Source organism: Blastomyces dermatitidis (genome assembly GCF_000003525.1).
Source record: "Blastomyces dermatitidis ER-3 genomic scaffold supercont1.2, whole genome shotgun sequence".
NCBI classification, from domain to species: domain Eukaryota; kingdom Fungi; phylum Ascomycota; class Eurotiomycetes; order Onygenales; family Ajellomycetaceae; genus Blastomyces; species Blastomyces dermatitidis.
The window spans coordinates 3,978,733-4,002,836 of record NW_025544775.1 but is presented as its reverse complement, the minus strand read 5'-3'; the positions used below and the strand labels follow the sequence as shown (position 1 = coordinate 4,002,836).

Sequence of the window (24,104 nt, the reverse complement as noted above, 5' to 3'; positions counted from 1 at the left end):
TAGATCAAGACCAGTTGCATAGCGCCCTTACGGGATGCAGACACCAACTTAAAGATGTAATCAATCAATCGATCAATCAATCAACTTCCCATCGACTAGAGTGGTATCTCTCGAAAACACTCTAAGCGGCACCATCCTCCCACTTAAAGATGCCAAGACGTCTCAGCTTTGTGTGCTCCTTTCCTGTCCCTGAAAGTCAGAAGCCCATCGCAAAGCACCTGGATGGAGCCCGACTATTTGACGGGATTGCAGGGGAAGGAGTTGATGCGAAAGAATACTGCGGCTGTTCGATAGTATCAGCATATGCTTTGCGGAGGGCCTAGGGGCGCCGATGGGCAGCATAATACTCGGATTCCGTGCGTTTTTTGAGCGGGCGAAGTGGTTTCGGAAGCTGTTTGGAGGTGGGACTAGACAGGTATTTGTTTAACTTATTTTTTCCAGCTATGCGCTATTTCATACACTCTCCAATTCTTTCCAGGAACGAAAAGCTCAAAATATGATATATTCCTCCGCCATTCCCCTTTCCTCCCATATGCACACGGGGTTGATGGCGGATACGAAGGGGGGGGAGGAGTTAGAAAGTGGGGGGGTTAAAGGGGGGTACTATACGTGAGGATGTGAGAAGGTGTTGTGTGCGTTTAGAGACTGGAGATTGGTGCTTTGGGGATGAGGGGGAATCCATGGTGTCTTATAGGTAAATCTTTGTCCATCACCATTTAGTTACATGCGTATTACCAACACGCATATTCTTCAAATAATATACATATATGTGTTAGATACAAACAAGAAAAGCAAGTTAAAGAAAGGGGAAAGGAAAAGCCCCTTGACCGGTCTGTTCCCTTCCTAAGCCATCCATCCCCCCCATCTTTTCCACCAGATGAAATGCATGTAGATCAATATCTAAACTGGAACAAGGTGGGACTATAAAATAACGATATAAAAATAATAAAAAGAAGATAAATAGCCATGCAAGTAACCCAACCCATACATACATTCAACAGAGGACAGCGTGGGTCTGAAAAGTGGGATAAAAGTTCCAGAAGGATAAGGAGAGGAGAGACAACAGCGCCAAGCCACGTATGCCAATAGCGAACCTAGAGTTTGAATAAGCTGGAAATCATGACTTTGTATAGGACGAGAGTTGGGGGAAGTCTGGAGAGAGGGATTGTTTTCATGTCCGGCCGGTTCCCAGTGGAGTAGATTAGAACGTAGAAAAGTGCCACTGAAGGATGGGAGGGCTGGATGAGACATGGGGCTGGTATTTTGAGGTATTCATGGTTGGGATTCGAGTGCCTTCGGGATTGAAGCACATTGTCAATTTACAAAAAAGCAAAAGAAAAGATCATTTCGGGAGAGGGAGGGGATGTATTATGGACTCGGAAAATCATTTCCTCGCCTGGCCATCCCCGCCACTACCAAAGCCGAAGAACCCCGTAAAGCTATTCCGCATCCCATTCATCTGCTCCTCCCTCGCCTTTTCTTCCTCTGCTGCCATCTCCGCCAGCCATTTCTCCCCATTCTCCCGAATCTCCTTGTCAATTAGCTCATACTGCTTCTGGCCCCGCTCGCGAATCTGATCCCACAGCATCTTGCCCTGCTCCAGGCCTGCGGCCGGGTCAACACCATCAATCGTTGGGGGTGTGGGCTTGATGCCTAGTAGAGACGCAATGCTGCTGACGCTGTACTTGGGTTTCTTGGCCCGCTCTTCAGCTAGTTGTTTCTGGAACTTTTCTCGCATCAGTTTCTCACGCCGAGCAAATTCCACGGGGATTTTGGTGCCTTCGAAGGATTTGATGACTGGTCGTACGTCCTCGATGCCCATCCCGGCGACGTATTCGAGGAATGGGATAAGGGCGACGAGGTCCTTGTCACGGGGATCACCCTTCCATTTGTCAAGGATGATGGCGTTCTCAGGTTGACGTTTGGCGTGTGGAGCGTGTGTGTCAATCATAATAACTTTCGAAAGGTCTCGGTTTAGGTAGGAAAGATCCTACAAAGGTTTTGTTGAGTATAATAATCCCGATAATTAAAAACTGCAAGAAAGTAAATAAATACCTTGACATGCTCACCGTCCTCGTACTTGGTTGCTTCTCGGAATAAGACCCAACGAATGATCCGGTACGGGTCAAGCTTGCGAAGCACCTGGTCTGCCATCATACTCGGAACACTAGTAAAGAGAACCAATTCATAATATTGATTGAGATATCGAAGGAAATAGTCGACCCCAGGTCGCTTAGCCACACGATATCCGTGTTCCCGCGTCCATTCACTGTGGACTAAAAGATCTTCCAAACTAATAACTAGTGTGTAAGGCTGCCGCATCATCGGGTCATCGTCCGGAAGAAGTTTCTCGAATGCTGGATCCTTATAGTAACTTGTGATATCAGAGAAACGAGCCTTGATACGGGCGAAAAAGAGCCCAAATCCCCAACCGGAGGGCGCATCCTTGTGAAGCTTCTCCTCCTCCTCAGTATCCCAATTTCGGCCTAGGAATATTGTACCACCCACACCACTTCCCAGAAACACAGCATACATAATATTGATGAATCTGTTTCGTCGGCGTTCAGTGGATGACACATAAGGGTTTTTGGGGACGTCTCCGCCCTCACCTGCCCCTGAACCATCTTCCTCCGTGAGGTTAAGGGCAGTTGGACCACGATGTTTTGAACGAGCTTCAAGCTCCTCTGCTATCGTAGAAGGGATGCCTCGGGTGAGGTCTGGGAGGGGTTTCTGGGGCTGTGAAGGCGATGGTTCCGCAGCCGCTTCATCCTTCGGAGAGGTAGCCTCTGTCTCGAACTCCGGTTGATCCTTGGAGAAATCGGATTGTGGCTCAGAACTACTCGTCCGTGCTGTCCCAGCTCCCGCACCTCCGCCAGTTGCAGTTCCTGCAGATTCGGGCGCGGTATTCTTCTGAGATTTCCCACTTGATTCAAATTCTGGCTGGCTCTCTGAAAACTCTTGTCCTGATTTGGATGATTGTGAAGGAGGCGTGGCGGAAGGTTCGGGGTTTGAAGAGGGCGTATGAGAAGGCGCTTTGCCTCCATTAGGTCGCGGAGGTTTGCTATTATTACTGGCGAAATATCGTAGATGTGTAGGAGGGTATGTGAAGGAGGAGGTTCGGATAGATAGTGGAACCCCACGAGGCCTCAAAAGAGGCAGCATAGCACGACTGAGCATGCTGGAGAAAACCTCTTACACCAATGTGAAAAGATATGAAAGATGCTCTATATTTTCATAGTCGACGGCATAGAGCATTAGAGAAACAAGGCTTGGTCGTGTGTTTCTCTTCTGTGGAAGTTTCTGCATGTATAGAAACCTACAGTTTGAAAAACCTCAAAAAAGCTCCAGGATCGAATCCCTGAATAGCGCTACGGGAGAAATGGCAGGCCGGAAGTGCAGTTACTTAGTCAGCTTCCACCACCACAAAACAATTTCTGCGAACATTTTCATCTTCTCTTGTCTTTTCTTCCTCAACCTAATGAAAGTTGAAACCCAGCGGAACGAAATTTGACTCTATGCTCAATCATTGTGCATAGGGTTGTAGATGCCGGGGAGATCAATGCTCCGTCCGTCGTGCCACCCCAAGAACGTCAGCTTTGCCTTTGTTTTAATTAACTGAGTCTTGTGAGCTGTTCTGTTCCGTTGGCATCGATATAACAAGCACATACGGCGGTTGGCAAGGCGCCTCTCTGTTTTGTGTTGTCGCACCTGTATTGGATCTGTTGTGTAACAAATCTATATCTACTCTTTATTTTTTCCCGCTTTGTACCGTATCATTCAAGCTCTAGGAGTAGATATGAGTAAAAGCGGCTCCCTCCCGCACTTCCAAGCCCTCCATCCTGGGGGTGACTAGAAGAATTACAGGCCTTCAGGTATGTATCTTTCGGGGATAGCAGTTACTACGGGTAAAGGAGCTATCACTCCAAAGTTTGTTGTCCCCAAGTAATTATTTTCCTTTCTATGCTACAGCAGCTGCACATCTATACAGAGGCTAAGGCAGTAGGAGTACCACAAGAAATAAGGGCAATAAACCTTCCCACCTTCCTCATGCCAGTTTACAGCAGTACAGTGTATGTGTATCCCGTCTTTCACATTGCTAATTGCGGGGAATCATGCTAGTGCCTTTCTAGAGAAGATAAGGAGCCTGACATTTCATGCTCAGAAAAGTGCAGGAATGAAGTAGCAAAATTAAAATAAAACAGGCCAAGATCATAGCTCTTCATCCACATCCATTGACTCGCTCTGCGTCCCGTTTTTACTCGCGTCGATGGCCAAGGAGGCTTCCTTATCGATCATCTGCCGTGAGACGGCGACGATGTTGTCCTCGATCAGTTGCTGGCCAACATCTTCGATGTCTGTATATAATAAACCGTAACAGCGAACTGGTTAGTGGGACTAGAGCTTAGAAAAACAAGAGGGGAGATAAATGATATGGTACTGACGTTTCTTCGGATCCACCTTCCCAACATATCGAGTCTTCAATTGATCCATTGTCAACTCAGTCTCCTCTTTTACGCGCTTCTCATAACCCTCAGCAAGGCTAACAAGCTTCTTCAGCCGATCCACATTCCTGCTCCCCTCCTCTCTAAAATCATTCATTTGCAGCGCCTCCGTCCACACATGTTTATGAAGGTTCATCAGCATATTCTCCTCCAGTCCGGTCTTGCGGTAGTTGATGGCAATGCTGTAATAGTGGCGATTTAGGCCATGGATAAGCGATTGAATAGACGGTTTGTTCAGATGACCCAGGTTGGAGGTGGTCTGTCGGGGCTCCTGTCCCATCATAAGCGTCTGAGAGGAGATTAAGCGGAAGGCGTCGATAACGACTTTGCCTTTGACGGACTGTATAGGGTCGACGACGACGGCTACCGCGCGAGGGGTGAGTTGCTCGAAGGATTGTTGGGTATTGATATCAACGGAGGAGAGCCAACAACCGAATCCGGGGTGAGAATGGTACCATCCGACGACGGTCTCTGGTCTGTAGCAAGATTAAGAAGGGGTCAGTTGATGATTGGTTAGAGACACCCTCAAAGGTGAAAGAGAACAAAACTAACCTTCCTGTTTGTTTAAGCATTTCCATCATCTTGGTCTGAAAGACAGGGTCCACAGCTTCAACACTAACTCCAGTACCGCTCTGAGGCATCGCGAACACATCAACGACTCTAACAGTATATTCATCAACGAAATCCCCTAGCATGAGACCCATAACTTCCATGGGTACACCTGCCCGGCCATGTCTCAGCATCTTGAGTAAGGCCAGCGACGATATGTGCACTGTTTCTGAGTTATCGATGAGGTTGGGTGCATCCTGAGTAGTCATGCTGTTAGCTCTTGGAACTGTAATAAAAGAAAAATGCCTGGGTATAATTATTGTCGCGATAGGGCAATATATATAGAGTGGATGTTCAAAGAGAGCGCGCCCTTATTCCAGCCTTTATCAAGGAATCATATAAAAAGAACGCAAGCAAACCCGGAGGGTGACACAACCGGGCAGAGCAAAACTTACTGCGCCGGGAGCTGCGTTACTCATACCCATGCCCTGGGCGGCCTGCAGCATCCGATTAAACCGCTCCATTTTCGCGATATTTGTTTGTTGAGTGTGATCGAATATGCGTAGGAGGTAGACAGTGTGATGTGGCTGTCCCTGGCTGGCTCCGAAGAGATGGAGCTCCAACAATAGGCTCCGGTGCTTGCGAAGCTTGAAACTAGCACGTAACAGAGTAGGAATCGGGAGAGGGTATGTTCGACGGAGTACTAGATCAGTGGTTAACCAAGTGGAACATGGATGCCGGTGTCTAGGAAGTAAGTCAAGGGCCGATGATGGTAGCTGTAGCAGCTGTAGTCAAGCGCTGTGATGATGCTCTGTCGCGGTTTTCTGCGCTCTCCCAAAACATGCAGACCAAAGCGCGCTTAGTCATCACGCCCCTTCATCCAATTCGTTCACTTGCTCCCTTTCTTTCTTGTCTCCGAGCTCTTTCGCCGGCCATTGACTGAGGTTTGCTCCCTCTCTTTCACTTCTTTATCTATCTCCCTCCATCCCAGCCGCCACGCCCCAACCCCTCTCCACGACCGGCGCTGTTGATTGTTATAGGATGCTGTTGCTTCTGTGCTGCTGACGATATCCGAATACCCTACTTTACTCTCTTCCCTCTGCACGAAGTACATGCCTTCGAGCTTTGAATCTTGCTCCTCTCACCCGATCATATAGCTATAGGCGAGCGCACTTTTCACCATGTCGTCATTTGCACCCCTCGACCTGAGTATCGCCAATGGCCCGGCCGATAAGAAGAGGATTGCGTACTTTTATGATTCCGATGTGGGCAACTATGCATATGTCGCAGGCCATCCCATGAAGCCCCATCGCATCCGGATGGCCCATAGCTTAGTTATGAATTACGGCCTATATAAGAAGATGGAAATTTACGTACGTTTCTTCTCGTATATGTTAACTTCCGCTATGACATCCAGCCTTTTCTCTAGCTGGGATGCTGCTTCGCCAACTTCGCTAACAAGCTTTTCGGAGTCTTTGTTTTAATAGCGCGCAAAACCGGCGAACAAGTTCGAAATGACCCAGTTCCATACCGATGAATATATTGACTTCCTCGCAAAAGTTACGCCTGATAACATGGATTCTTACGCGAAAGAGCAAAGCCGATACAATGTCGGCGACGACTGTCCAGTCTTTGATGGCCTTTTCGAGTTCTGCGGAATTAGCGCTGGAGGAAGCATGGAGGGCGCTGCACGCCTCAACCGGAACAAATGCGACATCGCAGTCAACTGGGCTGGCGGCCTTCACCACGCGAAAAAGAGCGAAGCAAGTGGTTTCTGTTACGTGAACGGTATGTTGCGCAAACCCTGCGATGGGTCCTAATAATGCCTCTGCTTACACACTGATTACGACTTGCTTTAGATATCGTGCTTGGAATTCTCGAGCTGTTACGTTTCAAACAAAGAGTTCTATATGTCGATATCGATGTGCACCATGGAGATGGAGTGGAAGAAGCTTTTTACACCACCGACAGAGTCATGACAGTTTCCTTCCATAAATATGGGGAATATTTCCCCGGCACAGGCGAATTACGCGATATCGGCGTCGGTGCGGGCAAACATTACGCCGTTAATTTCCCTCTGCGAGATGGTATTGATGATATAAGCTATAAGGGAATTTTTGAGCCGGTCATTAAACACGTTATGGAATGGTACCGTCCCGAGGCAGTGGTGCTGCAATGTGGTGGAGACAGCTTGTCCGGAGACCGTTTGGGTTGCTTTAATTTGAGTATGAGAGGGCATGCAAATTGCGTCAAATACGTGAGGAGCTTTGGCATTCCAACTATGATTGTCGGTGGTGGTGGTTACACTATGAGAAATGTGGCTCGAACGTGGTGTTTCGAAACTGGAATTCTAGTGGGTGAACAGTTGGGGACTGAGTTGCCATATAATGACTACTATGAGGTAAGGCAACCCATACCTTTTGGGGTACTTGCTTGTAGACTTGTAAGCTAATATCACTGCAGTACTTTTCTCCTGACTACGAACTTGATGTTCGCCCGTCGAATATGGACAATGCAAATTCAAAAGAGTACCTCGACAAGATTCGAATGCAGGTTATTGAAAACCTCAAGCGCACTGCTTTCGCCCCGTCTGTTCAGATGACGGACGTCCCAAGAGGGCCTCTACTTGATGGAATGGATGATGAAGCCGATGCCATTCTAGACGATCTCGACGAAGACGAGAATAAGGATAGGAGGTTTACCAAGCGGCGGTTTGACCAATACATCGAAAAGGAGGGTGAATTAAGTGACAGTGAAGACGAAGAAGAACAAGCTGCGAACGGAATCCGTCCGCAGCCTGGTGTTATCAAGCGACGGAACCAGGTCAACTACCGAAATCTTGACGGAGGTGATTCTGGCGCTGACAGTGGCCTGGTTACTCCTCGGGAAGAGTCATCGTTGCCAGACGAAGACGCTGGCCTTGATGAAAAAATGGAGGATGCCGACGAAGCGGAGCCCGAAGCAGAAGTCGAGATCCAAGACAAGGGGACACCATCCCCAGAGGAACCGGCAACGCGATCGGAGTCAAGGATGGATGCAGACGACATATCCACTAGCGAGCGCAACGAAGCCGTTGTTGCGCCTCCCGCTGCGGATGAAGAGGAGCCGTCAGAGTCAGCACCCCTATCAACTAGCGAATCAATCGTACCGGAAACCACTACCGACATGGACACGATGATGGAAGATGCGCCGCCAGAAGAACCGACCACTGCTGCCACCAGCACCAAAACAGAGGCGCCAAAAGTACCTAAAGAGGAGCCGCGTAAAGCAACACCACCGAAATCACATTCAGCTGAAGCGCTGCCACCAGCTGCGCCTTTTGAGCCCACACAGCCGGAGCTGGCGGGGCCATCAGAAACATCTACACCCGCGGACACTGGAACTCCCCCTGTACCAGCTGCTACGAAGGAGGAGCCTCTGAAGCAGGAGGAGAAGGATGATGAACAGCAACTATAAGTATGAACTGCTGGTGCGTTTACTAGGACAGATAACATATACACCGTAACGAAACTGGACTTTCGACAAATTCCCCGTTTGTTCTATGCTCCGCATTGACGTAGGCTTAGGCGCTCTGGGCGTCAAATTGGGAAGGTATTTCTTTTAAATTTATGGTTCCCTTTTGTCTTGCCCTGTATTATTTGTATCTTTGTGTGTATGGGATGATTTTTCAAAAAGGCGTATCAGACTTGGAAGTGTGTCCTCCTCCCCATTTTGTTTTGTTTCAATAAATTTCACATCGGCTCTTCGTTTTATCACGTGTTAGCAGTCAAACCGACGATATCATGTTATAATTAAAAAGCCATTTTCAGCTATAATACATTAAATAGCACTAAATTATTATGCAAAGATGTTTGAAGCTTCATTATATGTAGTCTAATTTATATCATCTTGAATCTTTCCCGTAAAGCTCTACTCAATGTTAATAAATCACTTTAATACGCAACCCTGGAGGTTGATCTCTGATTCCCAAATCATATTAGCGTTAGGGCAAGTCACGTGTATATCTGACTAATCTTCCCGAACTGCAGCTAATCCGGGCGCTAAGATTTCTAGCCCACACTAAGCGACACAAAATATCGCGAAGCCTCGAAGTAACGGACGACACAACCCAGACGACAAACAGCCGCCCTCGACCGTGTCTGTCGCCAAATTCCCCACCACCTGTTGCTTTTTTGACCGGTTACGCACAAACTTCATAATCCAACACCATGTCGAAAAGAGGGTAGGCTTGAAAGGAACCCCCAATCCAATGTTTTGATCGCTTCTGGTTGTGAGGAGGGGTGGAGGCAGAAAGGGATGATAAATGTGTGGAAAAAAATAAGGAAACGGATCAGATGAAAGAATAATGTTAGACGAGGATGCAGGGGGTGGATGAAAGCGCGAATTGATGGATTTTGAGGTTGAAGCGGGCGGCGCGGGGAGATCTTTAAATGAAGATTGGAAATATTGAATTGGAGAAAACTTTTAACTGACTTTTTCTTTTGCTGTCTTCTACAGTCGTGGTGGTGCCGCCGGCAACAAGCTAAAGATGACTCTCGGTCTGCCAGTGTACGTTTTGAAACGAAAAACTCCCTCTCTCCCTCCCCAGTTCCCACCCCAGGAACCTACCTATAAAATATGTCACCACATGCCCAACAAAGCCCTCATCGAACCATTAAAACAAACCAAACGCATGCGGACGGGAAGAAAATGCAAAATACGAGGCGAAGATTCCATGCTGACAAAGGTTTTCAACACAGCGGCGCCGTGATGAACTGCTGCGATAACTCCGGTGCGCGAAACATCTACGTCATCTCTGTCAAGGGCATTGGAGCCCGTCTCAACCGTCTCCCCGCCGCGGGTGTTGGCGACATGGTCATGGCTACCGTCAAGAAGGGTAAGCCCGAGCTGAGGAAGAAAGTCATGCCTGCTGTTGTTGTAAGACAGAGCAAGCCGTGGCGACGGGCGGATGGCATTTATCTGTACTTTGAGGATAATGCTGGTGTGGTGAGTGATCTTATACTTGTATTACCTTCCCTTATTTTTCACTTTCTGGTCCCTGGTCCTTTTGTCAGGGTTGGGAAAACGGATTGCGCTGCGATGGAGTCTTTTCGCACGTGGTCGAGTTACCATACTTCAAATTGAATGGTTCCTTGAGGAGCAGGAATTCGGGAAGATGAAAATGTGATACCATCATGTCTGGAAGACCTCTTAATACTAACATATATAATTTCCGCAGATCGTCAACGCAAAGGGTGAAATGAAGGGCTCAGCCATCACCGGTCCCATAGGAAAGGAAGCTACAGACCTGTGGCCGGTATGCAACAATAACCACGCCTCGGTTTCCATATGTGAGATAACATACTAACATTTTATCACAGCGTATCGCAGCCAACTCCGGTGTCGTGGTGTAGAATGGTTGAGGGGATGTGGTAATTTAGAAAATGAAAGCAAATCTTTCTACCTACAAGGCGTTTTTTATGCGATACGCAAAACTTGTTTAACCAAATGTCATCATTTTCTTTTGTCCTTCCGCTTTCCCACTTTCTTGGTTTTTTTCCCCCTACTGAACATTTTCTTTTCTTTCCTCCATATCTCCCCTCCCGCTTTTCCATGCGTGCACGTAGTGTATGTCCCACCCACCCGTACCGTCCGATACAATCCCTCCGTAGGAGAAATCGAACAAGCAGAGCCAGTCAATGAAACGACGATAACTCAATGAAGACGAATTCTTAGATAGGAATACCCTGGTGCGAGAAAGTATATGAAAGAGTTATAGGAGAAATGAAGAAAAGAACAGCAGTAACAAGGAGAGCAACGCGGGATCTTTGAGAAATGATCCCTTTGAAACCCATCCGAGAGAACTCAGAGAGATTGTGTAGCCCACATTTGCCTCCTAGATTGCGATATATTCTGTTTATTTCGACCCGTAGACAAAGCCACAGATATTGTTCGTTTATATGATCCGCTTTACAGCACAAGCCAGATTAGATGTAATATTATTAGCAAGAGAGAATTTCACAGAGGGTAATACCCTGTATACTTCCATACTCCTAAAACGCATAGGTGAATAAAAGCAAGAAAATAAACCCGGCATATTGTACATACATATAGAGGTAAAGAATTAAGGTCCACCGCTGATTAGAAAACAAGCTGCAAATGCTCCTTCGGATGCTAAACTGGAAAACGGACAGGGTATAAGTAGCTATTAGGTCCACAAAGAAAGGAGAAAAAAAAAACAAAAAAAGGGGGGGCCTCTACCTTGAGAAAGCATGGGTCCAGTCCTTAAAATTCAGTAACCCAGTTCTTCATTTATCATTTGAATCCCCTTCTCCATCCTCAGTGGAATCCTCACGTGGTGGAGCTCTTCACATCTTGGGGACCCTTTTTAAGTCATCCGCTTTATTACCAATCACTTAGCCCTTATTCCCCTTTGCTCTCGATTCGACAGCTGCCTCACTTGCTGGGCCACCAAACAACCGGGCCCAGACACTGGACGATGCAGAAACCACAAGGAGAACGGCCGTGACTATCGCAAGAATATGGGTAGCCCACCAGATATGTTGCACGCCCAAACGGCACGTGGAAATCTCATATTTCCATTCCTGCACGGAAGGATCAGAGTCGAACCACAGGGAGAGGAAGCCCGCATTGCCGCCATATGCCCCCATCATCGAGCGGAGAGTAACTTCTCTAATATTGGGCGTACCATCTGGGAACGGCAATGACAGCGAGGAGTGAGCGGAGCCGCTTCTAGGATATCTCGTCGCAGCCCACGACCAACCGGGGACCTTGTCCCCTTCCGGATCATCACCCGGTGTCACAGATCGATTGGCATAGTGTAGAACGTCACACCCGACATGGTCATGGCCGGTTAACACAAGACCCTTCCGGCCCATCCCCCCCGCCGCAGCATGCAGGTCCCCACTCATACCAAACAACCCTTGAAGGATCCCATGATGGCTAGCATGTTCGCTGAGATGATTTTGCTCGCGCAAACCCCCAGCTTTAAACCTTGGTGGCCGATCCTCTGTCGCACGCGGATCGTCTTGGTCATAGAAGCGGAAAAATGGAGCATCGATACATACCCCTTCGCGCTTATGGAGCGGAAGATGGGTTAGGAGTAGTGTGAACGCGCTCCGGTCCCCGACCGGGTGGGATCGTCGCTGGATCACGTCGTTGATGAAATCGTATGTGTGTTTTTGAATCGATGGGTAAAAGGCCGGGGTATCCAATAAGAGGCTGTTGAGTACAATAACGTGTATTGAGGGGGTAGTAGTGCTGGATGATCCCCCAACCACCGGTTTCGTGGGAATAGTTGTAAGGCCTGTACCGTTAGGTGTAGTCGTAAAGTTATCCCGGGCAGCACGATACTGAAATCGCATATCCCAATTAGCCCGTCCAAAGGCTTTATCGAAACGTTCCATGCGAGCGTCGGTGATATCACCCGCGTACCCAACATCGTGGTTCCCAGCAACATTAATAATGCGATTCTCCCACGGTCCACCAGAGGGAGCGGATCCATCGTCACCCTGCACATCCAATACTAAATCTTCGACCACCTTCACATCCTTCCCATGCACATCCTCACGGCCCGTGATGGTTATCTCATCATCAACCCTAACCCCCCCGCGAAAAACGCGATTCCAATACCTCCACGCGCGCCATTCAAATTCCCCATCCGTCACCCATTGGCTCCCGATCAGATCTCCCAACACAGTAACATGCGTCGGTTTCGACCACCAATGCAAGGACCGGTATATATGTGCTAGGTAGAAGTCATTGCCGAAGAGGTCTATCCGCTTGCGCATCGCTCTGAGCGAACGGGGGATATCGAGGAGCAGCGTATCGCGGACGCTCTGCTGGGTCGCGAACAGGGCGCCAGGCCAAGTCTCCGCAGATATCATCGCGTCCCAGTGGCTGGCGAGGCGCTTTAGAAGGCGGTTGTTCGGGTTTGGTAGGGAGGAATCGCCTTCTAACTGGGGGTCGGCGAGGACAAGGAGGCGGAAAGGGGCTCTCGGGGTATACTGGGATGTGTCGAGGTGAGGGACATCGGCATGCTGGCGGAGGGTATTTAGGATTGGAGGCAGGGAATGAAGGTTGCTAGACGCGCTCGAGGCTGTTGGGGGAAAATTGCAGCCATGGAATATCGGGTATAGGTATAGATAGACTATTAATGTTGTTGAGATTGGGAGGAGAATGGGGAGAAGTCGGCGGAGGGTCATTGGGAGGGACATAGAGATGCGCGCATTTGGAGCGTTTTAATTTATCTCTTCTCTTTCTTCGTCAAGTCAGTTGCTACCAGCAGTCGAGGCTTATATAAAAAATAAGTATGAGGTAGAAACAAAGGTCTTTACACTATCAGGATTAAAAAAAAGGGGGGATGGGGGGGAAGGAAATTTTGTTGCTCATGCGGCTTTTACATAAAATTCTTTGGGGACGAAGATAAATATTTAGCTTCGTCGCCCCTCAGCACCTTTCCTGCTGTGACTGGGTCGCACTGTATCACCTCAATATCCAATAATTACTATGCGTAAGGCATGTCAATTTTGAAAAGCGTTCATCCTAACAATTGAACGATTTAAGGAGATAGATGATTATTTGACACCATTAAATATACGAAGCGGCTAGATTTAAAAGCGAGCATTTCGCTAATACGAAGTCTGATTACAACTTTAATATTTAAGATACATAGAGGGATCATTTTCCGTAACAAGCATCAAGGCAGATTTTTTTTTTTTCGTGAATTTAAAAGGAAAGGGATCAATTAATCAGTTAATTATAAGAGGTTAATGAAGAATAAAGAAAACCACAGTAAAAATGAGGCAAAGTCTTCACCATACTTGAAAAGTAAGTGCCGTTGTTAAGTAAAGCTTGCCGACTCATATGTCCTTCCCATGTGTTCATATCGAGGGGGGAAGAAAGTTTAAATGAAGGGTATATCTCATAGCCGCCATGTGCTGTAAACTCCAGTTAAGAAAAAGTGGAAGGAAAGGGAAATTTGAGGGAAAAAGGGAAAGAAAGTTTGGAACAGATGTTGAAGGGCAGTGGGAAACAAAAGGCGAGCGTTGTGCTTGCGTAGACAATTATACAAACATAACGGTGAAAAAGGAAAATAAATTCAACCATTATAAAAATAAGGTCTCCCCACGCACATACTTATTTGGATAGATATACGAAGCGCTAAGACGAAATCAGCTATCACCATTACGAAGCAGGTTCTTGGGTTGAGTTTAGAATCGACTCAGGAATCAAGTCAGAGGAGCCAATAACCCCTGCTTCGAGTATCTTCAACTCTGAGTTAGCTTTGTTACTGCCCATGTCTTCCTCCGGCGATTCAATAATATTCAATCCTCCAGTGACCTGTCCGTCGGTCGCTTTGGCGTTGTTCTCAGGCGAAGACGAAGAAGCCTTCTTCTCCTTGACTCCAGGACCCATGAGAGCGGGAGGACGCTGATTGGAAGCACGAGCTTGCTTCAAACTGATTGTCTTCTGCTTATTCGTGGTCGTAACTGGGAGGTTTAGATCCCTCTCTATCGTAGCTTTCATGAGTGCTGCCATCCACAAACGCCCCTGCTGGATGTTGTCGACTTGGAAGAAGTGGACGGAGGGCTTTGTAAACTGAACCGCCCGTGGTAACCCGGCCTTTGGTGGAACGAGTTTGAATATGAATGGCGCATCGCCGGAAGACGACTTGGACATATTTGATACCGAATCTGCATCGGCGGAAGGATTCCCGTTATTCCAATTACTTGGAGACGTTGGAGACGCTGTTGCGCCGGTGAGTGTGGCATGAAGTGCCGTGATCGTGTCTTGGTCAGCACGGAATACACGATGTGAGGAGATATCGATTAGTCCACGTTCCTCTGTATCGTCCTCTGAATAATAATATGAAAGTCTGCGACCACGAAGAACGAAAAGTCGCGGTTTCCATGTAGTCATTAGATTGGAGGACTTCTTCTTCATCCAGCCAGAGTAGTCGCATCCAATCATTTGTTCTTGTGGAGTTTTCTTTTCTAAACCTCGCATGTATGCACTGGTATCTTTCTTTGATTTTGAGCGCGCATTGGAAGCCTTTGGCATTGCCACTAATGCAAATGCTCCTTCAACGGTTTTCGTAGAACTATCTATGCTTTCTATTTCGAAGCTTTTGGATGTACCAGAAGGTGTAGTAGAGTTTGTCCTAGTGGGGGACTTCTGTGAGTCCTTTGACGCAGATGCTGAAGAGGGGGATGATGAAGCCATTGCTCTCTCGTTACCAGTGACGGCATCTGAAACAGCGCGTAAGCCTATGGCACGACGAACTCTAGGAGCAACGTTTTTGAGATGTGACGATGGTAAGGGGGAGGAGCGCCCAGAACTTTCTCCATCCCCCTTTGAATGAAGGGGGGATAGTGCAGAAAATATTCCATTACTGGGGCTTGTGTTTTTCTCTTCCAAATTCGTTACAGTAGGAGCATGGGTGTTGTCTCCAAACGATTGCTTGGAGAAGACGCTGTGGTCACCGAGCTTCCCGTTTAACGAACTATTTTGGTTAACTTTGTTTGAGAAATGCGGCACGAAATCCCGGATGGAGTCTGCGCTACCAAATCGCGAGTGCCGTTTAACGCGGGCTTGCTTCGAATCTTCTGCAGTGCTAGATTTCCTTGAATGGCTAAAGCTTCGGCCTGTAGAATCCCGCTTTGTAAGCAATTTCCGAGACTTCCGGGCATCTATTTCACCTCCTGAGAAATATCCTCTATCCAAATCCGCTGAGTCCACAATGAGAGAGGAATCGAAATCGGGATTGGCAAAGCCGGCTAGCCCCCGCTGGCGAATTGACTCTGCGGGGGAACCAACCAAGTTCTCAGGCCGATTGTTCACAGCCTGGGATCCTGTTGCCAGGGTCCAGCCCCTGTCAAACGAAGCTTTTTTACCTCGGGGAGCACCGTGTGCTGACCTAGTTCTCTGGTTAGGAGATCCTGGAGAGCCTTCCATTGATGAATGGGAGCGAGAATAGTTTATCTGGCGGATAGATGCTGCTGATGGTCTTGAGGAACTATCTAGGCCAGAGGTTTGATTCAGGGGTGAAACTGGGGAAGCGTTGCTGCTCAGAGTCGAAGACATAGAAGCTGTTATCCCTGAATAATGTTTTCCAGACGCACTTCTCGATTGTCGTGCACTGCGGCTTGGGCTTTCGGTAAAATTAGGGATCCTGGGAAGGAACGAGCCTCCAGATCGACTCTGAGATCGGTCGTACTCCCCAGAAGAGCGATCTCTACCCGAGAAGGTAGATGAGGATTGTCGCAGCTGCCTAATCCCTTTGATCTCCTCCTGGAAGGTCTTGATTATATGCCAACTCTTCAACCGCTTTCCCATAACCCCAAAGTTAAACTCCTTCATATAGATGAATTCTTGGTCCATCTCAAGCAAAACATCTCCGGTGATTTCCTGCTCCTCAAAAATTTCGCAATGTTTTGGATCCATACCAAGCCCTTGAAGATGTCGAGCAGTCTGGTGATGGTCCCAACCCCTTACAGTGTATTCGTTCAAAGTGACTCCCTCTTCTTCATCAGTTTCCGCTCCAGGGATGTACGACAGTCTATGGTCTCGATGGCTGCTGTATTCGCTGCCAGAATCATTTGGATTCCTCGGGTCCTGTGCAACAACACTATGGCGTGGGGTGCTGAAATTCGTGATATGTTCATCGATAACGCTCAAGGTTTGATTTATCACAGCACTATCATCTCCATTTCCACGAGACATAGTCTTGCTGATAGTTCTTTGCACGGCCTGTGGCAGGGGAGTTGAAGAGGGGAGGTGCGACATGCTAGGGCCCTGTTGTTGCCCGGGTCGTGTTGGGGCATCACTTTCAGTAGTTTCAGTAGTCGGGGGTCCAAAATCGGCGCCACTAACTTGGCGTGATGCCTGCGGAGTTGTATCCTCGTTTGACGTTGGCGACGCGGGGTCTGAAATAGCTCCCAGGGCTGTATGCGATGCCGACGGCTCACTATTTCTGCGAGGCTTCGACCCAATAGTAGAATTTGACGCTGTGCCCCCATGCTGACGAACCCCTATCTTTGGGATGCTTGTTGTATAAACTATGACATCACCTTATCAGCTATGACCATGCATCGCAGGCAAAACGAAAGGGTCCTTACCACCAGGAAAGAGGCCAGTTCTATTCTCGGCCACATGCTTCCCCAAATACCAGCCATCCCCAAAACCTTCATCCAGCTCGAGCAACTCAACCTTGTCTCCCCGGCGAAGGGTCAGTTCGTCCGTGCCCCGAGCTATAAAGTCATCTATCGCGCATGGTGATATCAGAGCCCGCAAACGCAACTGAGCAAAACGGTATATACTCACGGACAACTATTAAAATATCACCCGGGCACACACCCTGTGGAAGTTCTGGTGTATGAGGCATGGTCAAGTCAAGGTAAAAGACCTGTGATGAAAGACTCGAAACGGTCTGGGAATCTAGAAGATAGAACGTCCAAGTGAGGAAACGAATTCAGACGATCCAGCATGCAAAGGTTCACCGGTCGCAAAAGGGCTATGAACAGGTGTCTGCACAACTAGTTGCTCGGAGACGAATGATTGAGGAGAGTAGTCGCCGATGGAAATAGTGTGCACTCTTGTCTTCGGGTTTGGGTCGAGGGGTAGCGGACGAAACGTCAGGTCAATGGAACGTACCTGGGGCGAGAGGCCAAGCTATCGATATCTAAGGGCGCGAGGCACTCCGTCGTAGTCCAAGACACATGAAGAGAAGGAAGGAAATTCGACCAGGCTGTTTCAATATCAAGAAACAACTTACGTTTCTAAAGCGGTGTATCAAGAATTTGGGGAGGTAAAGGATATATATATAAAGGTTGTGAAAGAGCAACACCAGCAGGCCTGCCGATATATCAATAAATGTCGATGAGGATATCACCCGAAACGAAGGAGAATGGTGGTCGAGTAGATGGTCTTGTTGTAGCCCTGAGGGTGTATACAGGGAGTTGTATGAGGAGGGTGAATGTGGTTAAGACAGACAGACAGCCAACAACACACTCCGGTCCTGCCACGTCCAACACCACGCATTGACCGAATGATATCGACACACACAAGTGTAGGCCGTTGAAACAGGGATGCAGATGAGATGGTCGGGTTTAGCATTCTGACTCCGTGAGCAGTCTGGATGCTCCCATGTGAGGTCGTTCGTCCTCACTCACAGCCAGAACGCCCCGAATGTCTTTGACTTTCCGGCAAGGCCTAAATTTATCCCGACCAAACCTGAACTCCTAGAGGCGAGGCGGATCCCGTGACTTGTAGTATAGCTGTTGGCCCTTACGGCCGTTGCGGTTAGCGATCCCACTAGATCACGTGACCCACCACTATAATATATTCCTGTAGATAGATCTATCAATACAACCTTCAACTATTCTATAGGTTATAGCCTGAATGGCATGTTTTTCTTTTTAGAACATTGTACCAACATATTTTTAACATGAATAGTTCATCTTTTTTGAAAAGACTCTTACTCTTTATTAGAGATATTTCATTTTTCCTGAATCTATCAGTCAGTGAATTCATATACTTTATATTTTTGAGAAAGCACATTCTTCATTGTGAAGAATATCACTTTTTATCTTTTTTTTTTTACACATCTAGAAGAAGCAGAGTTATCTTGATATAAGTGATATATCTGTTACTTCAGAGTTTAGCTCAAGACTCAGAATTACACACTTCACTAGATAACTTATTAATAGAATGATCACTTATTATAAGAAAGCTTCTGACTTGTAAGATGAGACTGAGATTAGTTTTCATCAGAGTATGAAATTTAATGATGAGATAACAGAGAAACTTCAGAATAAAGAAAAGCAGAGTTAATATTCATCTGCAGAATCTATTCATTTTAACTTATTAAATTCTTCACTATCTCTTATTCTCAGAATACTGACTTTTAATGATGATCTGAATTAATCTATCTATTACACTGCAGACAATCTTATAAATCTTATACAGATAATACTATAGAATCAGATAGCTGCAGCTGAAATCACTCAACATCTTACTATATCTGTATAAAGAGACACTATAAGAAATGAGTTACAGAAATATCAGAAGAAAGTTAAATATGCACTAGATATTAAATCAGTGATCATATTTAATAGCTCTAATTATAAAGTCTGATATATTGATATATTGACTGATACAGAAGTTATTGATGAAACTGACATTCTATTAAGAACTTAATGAGAATTCTCTTTTATATATTATATTAACTCTGAGAAGTGAAGAATCTGTTTCAAGTCTCTATATAAATGTATGCTATTAAGTCTTGTTGAAAACATTTAAATCACTATTAAAATCTTGAAAGCTGACAATACTGCAGCTCTGTGAGATAAGATCAATATGAAATATACAATATCACTGATAGAAGAATGAGTTAATATCTTCAAGAAATTAACAAAATTACAAGTTAAGAAGAATAATTATCTTACTTTTCAGAGATGTTTCTGCTATCTTATTACCTATCACAAGAAGCTCTGTCAGAGTACTGAGAATGTATATCATGATCTTTTTCTCAACAATCTGCAGAATTATCAAAGACTATTTATCAAGATACATTTGAATAAGTTTTTCTTCACTGATCAGAAACTCATTGTTAACATTAATATTGATAATTTAATGAAGTAACTGATTAATTGAACATCTAAGAAGATTATCACTAAGCAGAAAAAGCAGTCTCAGGCTGATTCTGTGACTGTGAAAAAGAACAAAGATAAGAATAAAAATGAGAACAAAAGCACATCTGTATGAAAGTGTACTCACTGCAGAAGATATGAATATACTGTTGACAGGTGTTTCATCTTACACTCTGATAAAAAGAAAAAGAAGAATGACAAGAAGAATGACAAGAAGAATGAGAAGAAGAATGACTTGATAAGTTCTCAATCAGCAGTAAATACAGTAATTATAAAGATTGAGTTCTATTTCTCTTTCACAGTCACTGGAAAATCATTCTCTAGATCTTGATATTTGAACACATGTGCAAGTCTGAATATAATGAGTGAGCTTCATTCTTTTTCAAATATCAAATCTTTTAATGATAATATCTCTGTTGATTCTGTGACTGAGAGAACTGAGTTTGTCAAGAAAATTAAGACTGTCATCTTGAAGATTGAGAGTGATGATGTTAACTTGCAGAATGTTCACTATATTTCTAATATTACAGTTAACCTGCTCTCATTTGCAAAGCTTGAAGATCAGGGATTTCAATTTACATTGTCTTTCACTATTCTCTCATTTTTCATTTGCAGAGCTCTGAACAGCATTATTTTTCATACAGTTTGAACTGCTCAGAACAACATATATAAGATTAATGAACAGAAGTTCAATGAGGATTTCAATCATCTGAACAAGACAGTCAAGTATATTATGATGTCACATGAGTACAATTTTGACTGAAAAGTTGATCTTTCTGTGACTGCTATCACTACTATTAATAATGTTGATTCTGCAGACATGAAAACACAGACATTGAAGATATCAAAGACTCTTTTGAATTGATATTACAATCTCAGTCATATTCACACTGATACTATAATTGCTATGGTCAAGAATCCTCATACTGAAGTCACAATTAAAGATTCTAAGACTAAGTTCTTTTGTAAGAAATGTGTCAAGACTGATATAACATGAGATTATTTAAAAACACTGATGCCTAGATCTATTCAACTCATTGAGAAGGTTCATATTGATCTTGCAGGTGATGAATGTACATTGAAAGACCTCTCTGACCATCTCTTAGAGTTCTGTCAGAGAATGAAATACTGAATGCTTATCATCTGTGATGTGACCCACTACTGTTGAATGTATTTTTTAAAGTTCAAGAATGAGACTGTTCAATACTTTGAGTTGTGGCTCAGATTCATGAATAATCTCAGGTATACAGCCCCTGCTTTTCTACAGACTGATATTGATGATGTTTTCTGATTCACACATATGCACACAGTTATGAATTCATATGATATCAAATGAGAATCAACAGCATCACATTCATCACATCAGAATGGTGTTTCTGAACATGAAATTCATACTATTATGAAACAGGTTAGAGCTGCTCTTTTGAAAGACAATCTTTCTAAGAAGTTCTGAGCAGATGTTCTAGAGACAGTGATTACAATAATCAATAATACTCTCACATCTACAGTTCTTTATAACTTGAAATTTTGGCCCTCTACTGCAGAGATCTCTGTGATTTCAAGTTCACATAAGATTTCTTGATGTGCACTTACAAATACTTCACTGAATGTAAGATATTTTCACTGATTGAGTGCAGAGATTTTTATTCACTTGTATGAATCTCAGCAGTCTGCAGATAAGCTCTCTTCACATGCTGATTTCTATCATATCATTGAATTCAGTGGCATATTGATATATCATCTATGACATTCTGAATCTGACAAGATTATTATCAGTAGTGATGTGAGGTTCTCAATCACTGAAAAGCTGATTGTTATATCTGTGAAACTCATTAATTATGTTGTTGAACCAGTTGTCACATCTGTGACACTCATTAATAATGCCAGTGAATCAGAACCTGATATTTATCTGATTGATGATGAAGATGCTTCTGATATTAATGATTCAAATTCCACATGATTGCGGCCTGTGAAATCACTGACTACTTACACTTCAAGCCCTGTTACAGGTAACCTTCTGAAGTTCTACAAAGATGCCACATCTCAGCCAGAAGAGATAGAAGATTATTGAAAGAAGTTCATGCAATGCAAGATTATCAACCTGAAGAGATGCAATACATGAAGTTTGATCTCTAGATCTGATATTCTGAGAGGTGAACTGATTGCTTCAAGCTGTTAAGTGTTTCTTGAGAAAGATAGGCTCACAGACTCAAATACTGATTCTGATAGTATTCTTAGAAAATTGCATTGAGTGATTTATGATAACTGACTTAAGAAGAATTCTAGAGAAGAGATCTACACTTCTGTCATCACTGATACTGTCAATTATATTCTTTTTACAATAGCAGCACTACACAGTTGAACACTCTGTCAAGTGAATATAGTGATGACATATCTTCATAAGCACCTCACTAAGAAGATCTATATGAGACAACTCACTGAATTTAAGACAGGTTTGCTGAAAACACTTATCTGCATGATTGAGAGTAGTCTATACAGTCTGAACTCTGCAGCAAAGATCTGATATGATTACTTAACAGCTCTATTGAGTGATCTTGAATTTACAGTCAGTGCTCATAATCTGACACTCTGATATCATACATTCAGACATCATCTCTATATGATGATCTATGTTGACAATCTCAACATCATATTCAAAGCTTCTGAGAATGCTGATTAACTAGTAAGTATACTCAGTGAGAAATTGAAAGTCAAGAATCTATATCAGTTAATCAAGTATTTGAGTATGAAGATTAATTGTTCAGACAAGGAAATTGATTTGATACATTGTCAATATATTAAATATCTTGTTAAAGATTTCTATCTTGATGATGCAGCTGTCATCAGAACATCAATGAAGAATGAATTCTGTATTGATAATTCTTCTATATCTGAGAAAGAGACTGGTTTCACAATTCAGTGATATTAACATGATGTGAGTTACTTGCAATATCTTGCAGTTAAAACATGTCCTGATATCACTCACACTGTCTCACTACTCACTCAATGAAATGTTGATTCAACATCTCAATGTTGAAAGACTCTATTACACATTATACATTATTTGAAAGAAATCATGAATCTGAGTATTTTCTACAGACACAGTCTGTATGAGAGGTCTGTTTCTATCATTTCTTCTGTTTCTACTGTTTCTTCTGTTTTTTCCATTTCTACTGATTCTTTCATTACCTCTGATTTCTCTGATGATTTCTACCTACTCTTCAGCTACTCGGATTCCGATTGAGCCGGCCTCTTAAATGATGATAGGAAATCAACATCTGGCTATATTTTTAAGCTTGCAGATGGCCTGATTTCATGATGTTCAGTGAAGCAATCTTGTGTATCTCTAAGTTTCAATGAGACTGAATATGTGACTCTTAGTGAGGCAGTTCATGAGATAACATGAATCTGAAACCTTATGATTGAGCTTGACTTCATCACTACATCTCTGATATGAATTCTCACTGATAATAAGAATGCTATAAATCTCACAAAGATAACAGTCATTACAGTCTGAAGCAAACACATTGACATACATTTTCATTTTTCATGTTGACAGTTGAATCAGAGAGTCATTGATTTAGAGTATATTTTTATCACTCAGATAATAGTGAATGAACTCACTAAATCTCTAGACAATGTGACATTTGCATAATTCATGATTTTGCTAGATTCTACAGGTATAAAAGTTGAAAATGTTTAATTTTACATTTGTATTTGGTTTTGACAGACTATCTTGATGATTTGAGTGTTTTTGTATGTGATTCTTGTTATCTTGAGAGGGGGTGTTGACCCTTATAACTGTTGCAATTAGCGATCCCACTAGATCACGTGACTCATCACTATAATATGTTTCTGTAGATAGATCTATCAATACAACCTTCAACTATTCTATAATAGCATGCTCATTTAGGTTATCTCAGCATGCTCAGCCTCTCTTCTTGATATTTTCAGATTAGTGCAATTAACTAAACTTCTTTAAACTTCTGCCAAGTTCTGCTAACTTCTGAACTAATAAGAGACTTCACACATGCTCATAATCTAATATCTTATAGAGAGTCTGAGAAGAAACAGTTTCATTATATATGAAAAATCAACTTCACTTATATAAAATATTTGATTGACTTCAGAATTATACATCTATTCTAAATATCTATCTAATTATTATTAAACTGATATTTTTTGAATTCTCAGTCATTCTGCTATTATCTCTGCTATTGTGGCGGGCTGCGCCCGATCAATCATATAGACTATTCCGTTACACTTTATAGATTCTCCCGTTTCACTATCGAACACATACACCCCGATTCTCGGCCATTCTCAATCACCAATTCTCAGCCACCATGAACGCGTATAGATTCTTCCGCCCCGAAGCTCCACTGCATACATCACTACATACATG

At 44.3% G+C, this 24,104-nt stretch overlaps 6 protein-coding genes across 8 annotated transcripts; 2 read left to right on the top strand and 4 right to left on the bottom strand.

Annotated features, from left to right (window-relative positions):
• Positions 1 to 285: 285 nt before the first annotated feature.
• Positions 286 to 3,448, bottom strand: BDCG_01855 (mitochondrial translocase complex component). The gene is made up of 2 exons (XM_045417406.1): positions 2,056 to 3,448; positions 286 to 1,990 (listed from the first exon to the last, which is right to left on the bottom strand). The coding sequence occupies exons 1-2, from the start codon at positions 3,175 to 3,177 to the stop codon at positions 1,385 to 1,387; spliced, it is 1,728 nt and encodes a 575-aa protein (XP_045274226.1). The 5' UTR covers positions 3,178 to 3,448; the 3' UTR covers positions 286 to 1,384.
• A 31-nt stretch (positions 3,449 to 3,479) lies between these two features.
• On the top strand, positions 3,480 to 8,952 carry BDCG_01853 (histone deacetylase 1/2). The gene is made up of 8 exons (XM_045417404.1): positions 3,480 to 3,872; positions 4,016 to 4,070; positions 4,163 to 4,434; positions 4,558 to 4,999; positions 5,072 to 6,424; positions 6,539 to 6,839; positions 6,911 to 7,452; positions 7,515 to 8,952. Exons 5-8 carry the CDS (start codon positions 6,233 to 6,235, stop codon positions 8,505 to 8,507), a joined length of 2,028 nt encoding a protein of 675 aa, XP_045274224.1. The 5' UTR covers positions 3,480 to 3,872; positions 4,016 to 4,070; positions 4,163 to 4,434; positions 4,558 to 4,999; positions 5,072 to 6,232; the 3' UTR covers positions 8,508 to 8,952.
• BDCG_01854 (26S proteasome regulatory subunit rpn11) lies at positions 3,601 to 5,889 on the bottom strand. Its single transcript, XM_045417405.1, has 4 exons — positions 5,507 to 5,889; positions 5,055 to 5,308; positions 4,443 to 4,978; positions 3,601 to 4,355 (listed from the first exon to the last, which is right to left on the bottom strand). Exons 1-4 carry the CDS (start codon positions 5,573 to 5,575, stop codon positions 4,210 to 4,212), a joined length of 1,005 nt encoding a protein of 334 aa, XP_045274225.1. The 5' UTR covers positions 5,576 to 5,889; the 3' UTR covers positions 3,601 to 4,209.
• Positions 8,953 to 8,997: 45 nt separating the features above from the next.
• On the top strand, positions 8,998 to 11,111 carry BDCG_01852 (60S ribosomal protein L23). Its single transcript, XM_045417403.1, has 6 exons — positions 8,998 to 9,038; positions 9,105 to 9,273; positions 9,549 to 9,599; positions 9,791 to 10,037; positions 10,270 to 10,347; positions 10,412 to 11,111. Exons 2-6 carry the CDS (start codon positions 9,260 to 9,262, stop codon positions 10,442 to 10,444), a joined length of 423 nt encoding a protein of 140 aa, XP_045274223.1. The 5' UTR covers positions 8,998 to 9,038; positions 9,105 to 9,259; the 3' UTR covers positions 10,445 to 11,111.
• Positions 10,356 to 13,617, bottom strand: BDCG_01851. 2 transcript variants are annotated; one of them, XM_045417402.1, is made up of 3 exons: positions 11,292 to 13,596; positions 11,139 to 11,209; positions 10,356 to 10,998 (listed from the first exon to the last, which is right to left on the bottom strand). In XM_045417402.1, the coding sequence occupies exon 1, from the start codon at positions 13,265 to 13,267 to the stop codon at positions 11,447 to 11,449; it is 1,821 nt and encodes a 606-aa protein (XP_045279789.1). In that variant the 5' UTR covers positions 13,268 to 13,596; the 3' UTR covers positions 10,356 to 10,998; positions 11,139 to 11,209; positions 11,292 to 11,446. The 2 variants fall into 2 exon arrangements, with proteins under 2 accessions (XP_045279789.1, XP_045279788.1); XM_045417401.1 differs by having other exon boundaries at positions 10,356 to 11,209; positions 11,292 to 13,617.
• Position 13,618: 1 nt separating this feature from the next.
• BDCG_01850 lies at positions 13,619 to 18,260 on the bottom strand. 2 transcript variants are annotated; one of them, XM_045417400.1, is made up of 4 exons: positions 17,706 to 18,260; positions 17,376 to 17,489; positions 17,171 to 17,314; positions 13,619 to 17,110 (listed from the first exon to the last, which is right to left on the bottom strand). In XM_045417400.1, the coding sequence occupies exons 2-4, from the start codon at positions 17,434 to 17,436 to the stop codon at positions 14,238 to 14,240; spliced, it is 3,078 nt and encodes a 1,025-aa protein (XP_045279787.1). In that variant the 5' UTR covers positions 17,437 to 17,489; positions 17,706 to 18,260; the 3' UTR covers positions 13,619 to 14,237. The 2 variants fall into 2 exon arrangements, with proteins under 2 accessions (XP_045279787.1, XP_045279786.1); XM_045417399.1 differs by having other exon boundaries at positions 17,376 to 18,260.
• Between the last annotated feature and the right edge of the window lie 5,844 nt (positions 18,261 to 24,104).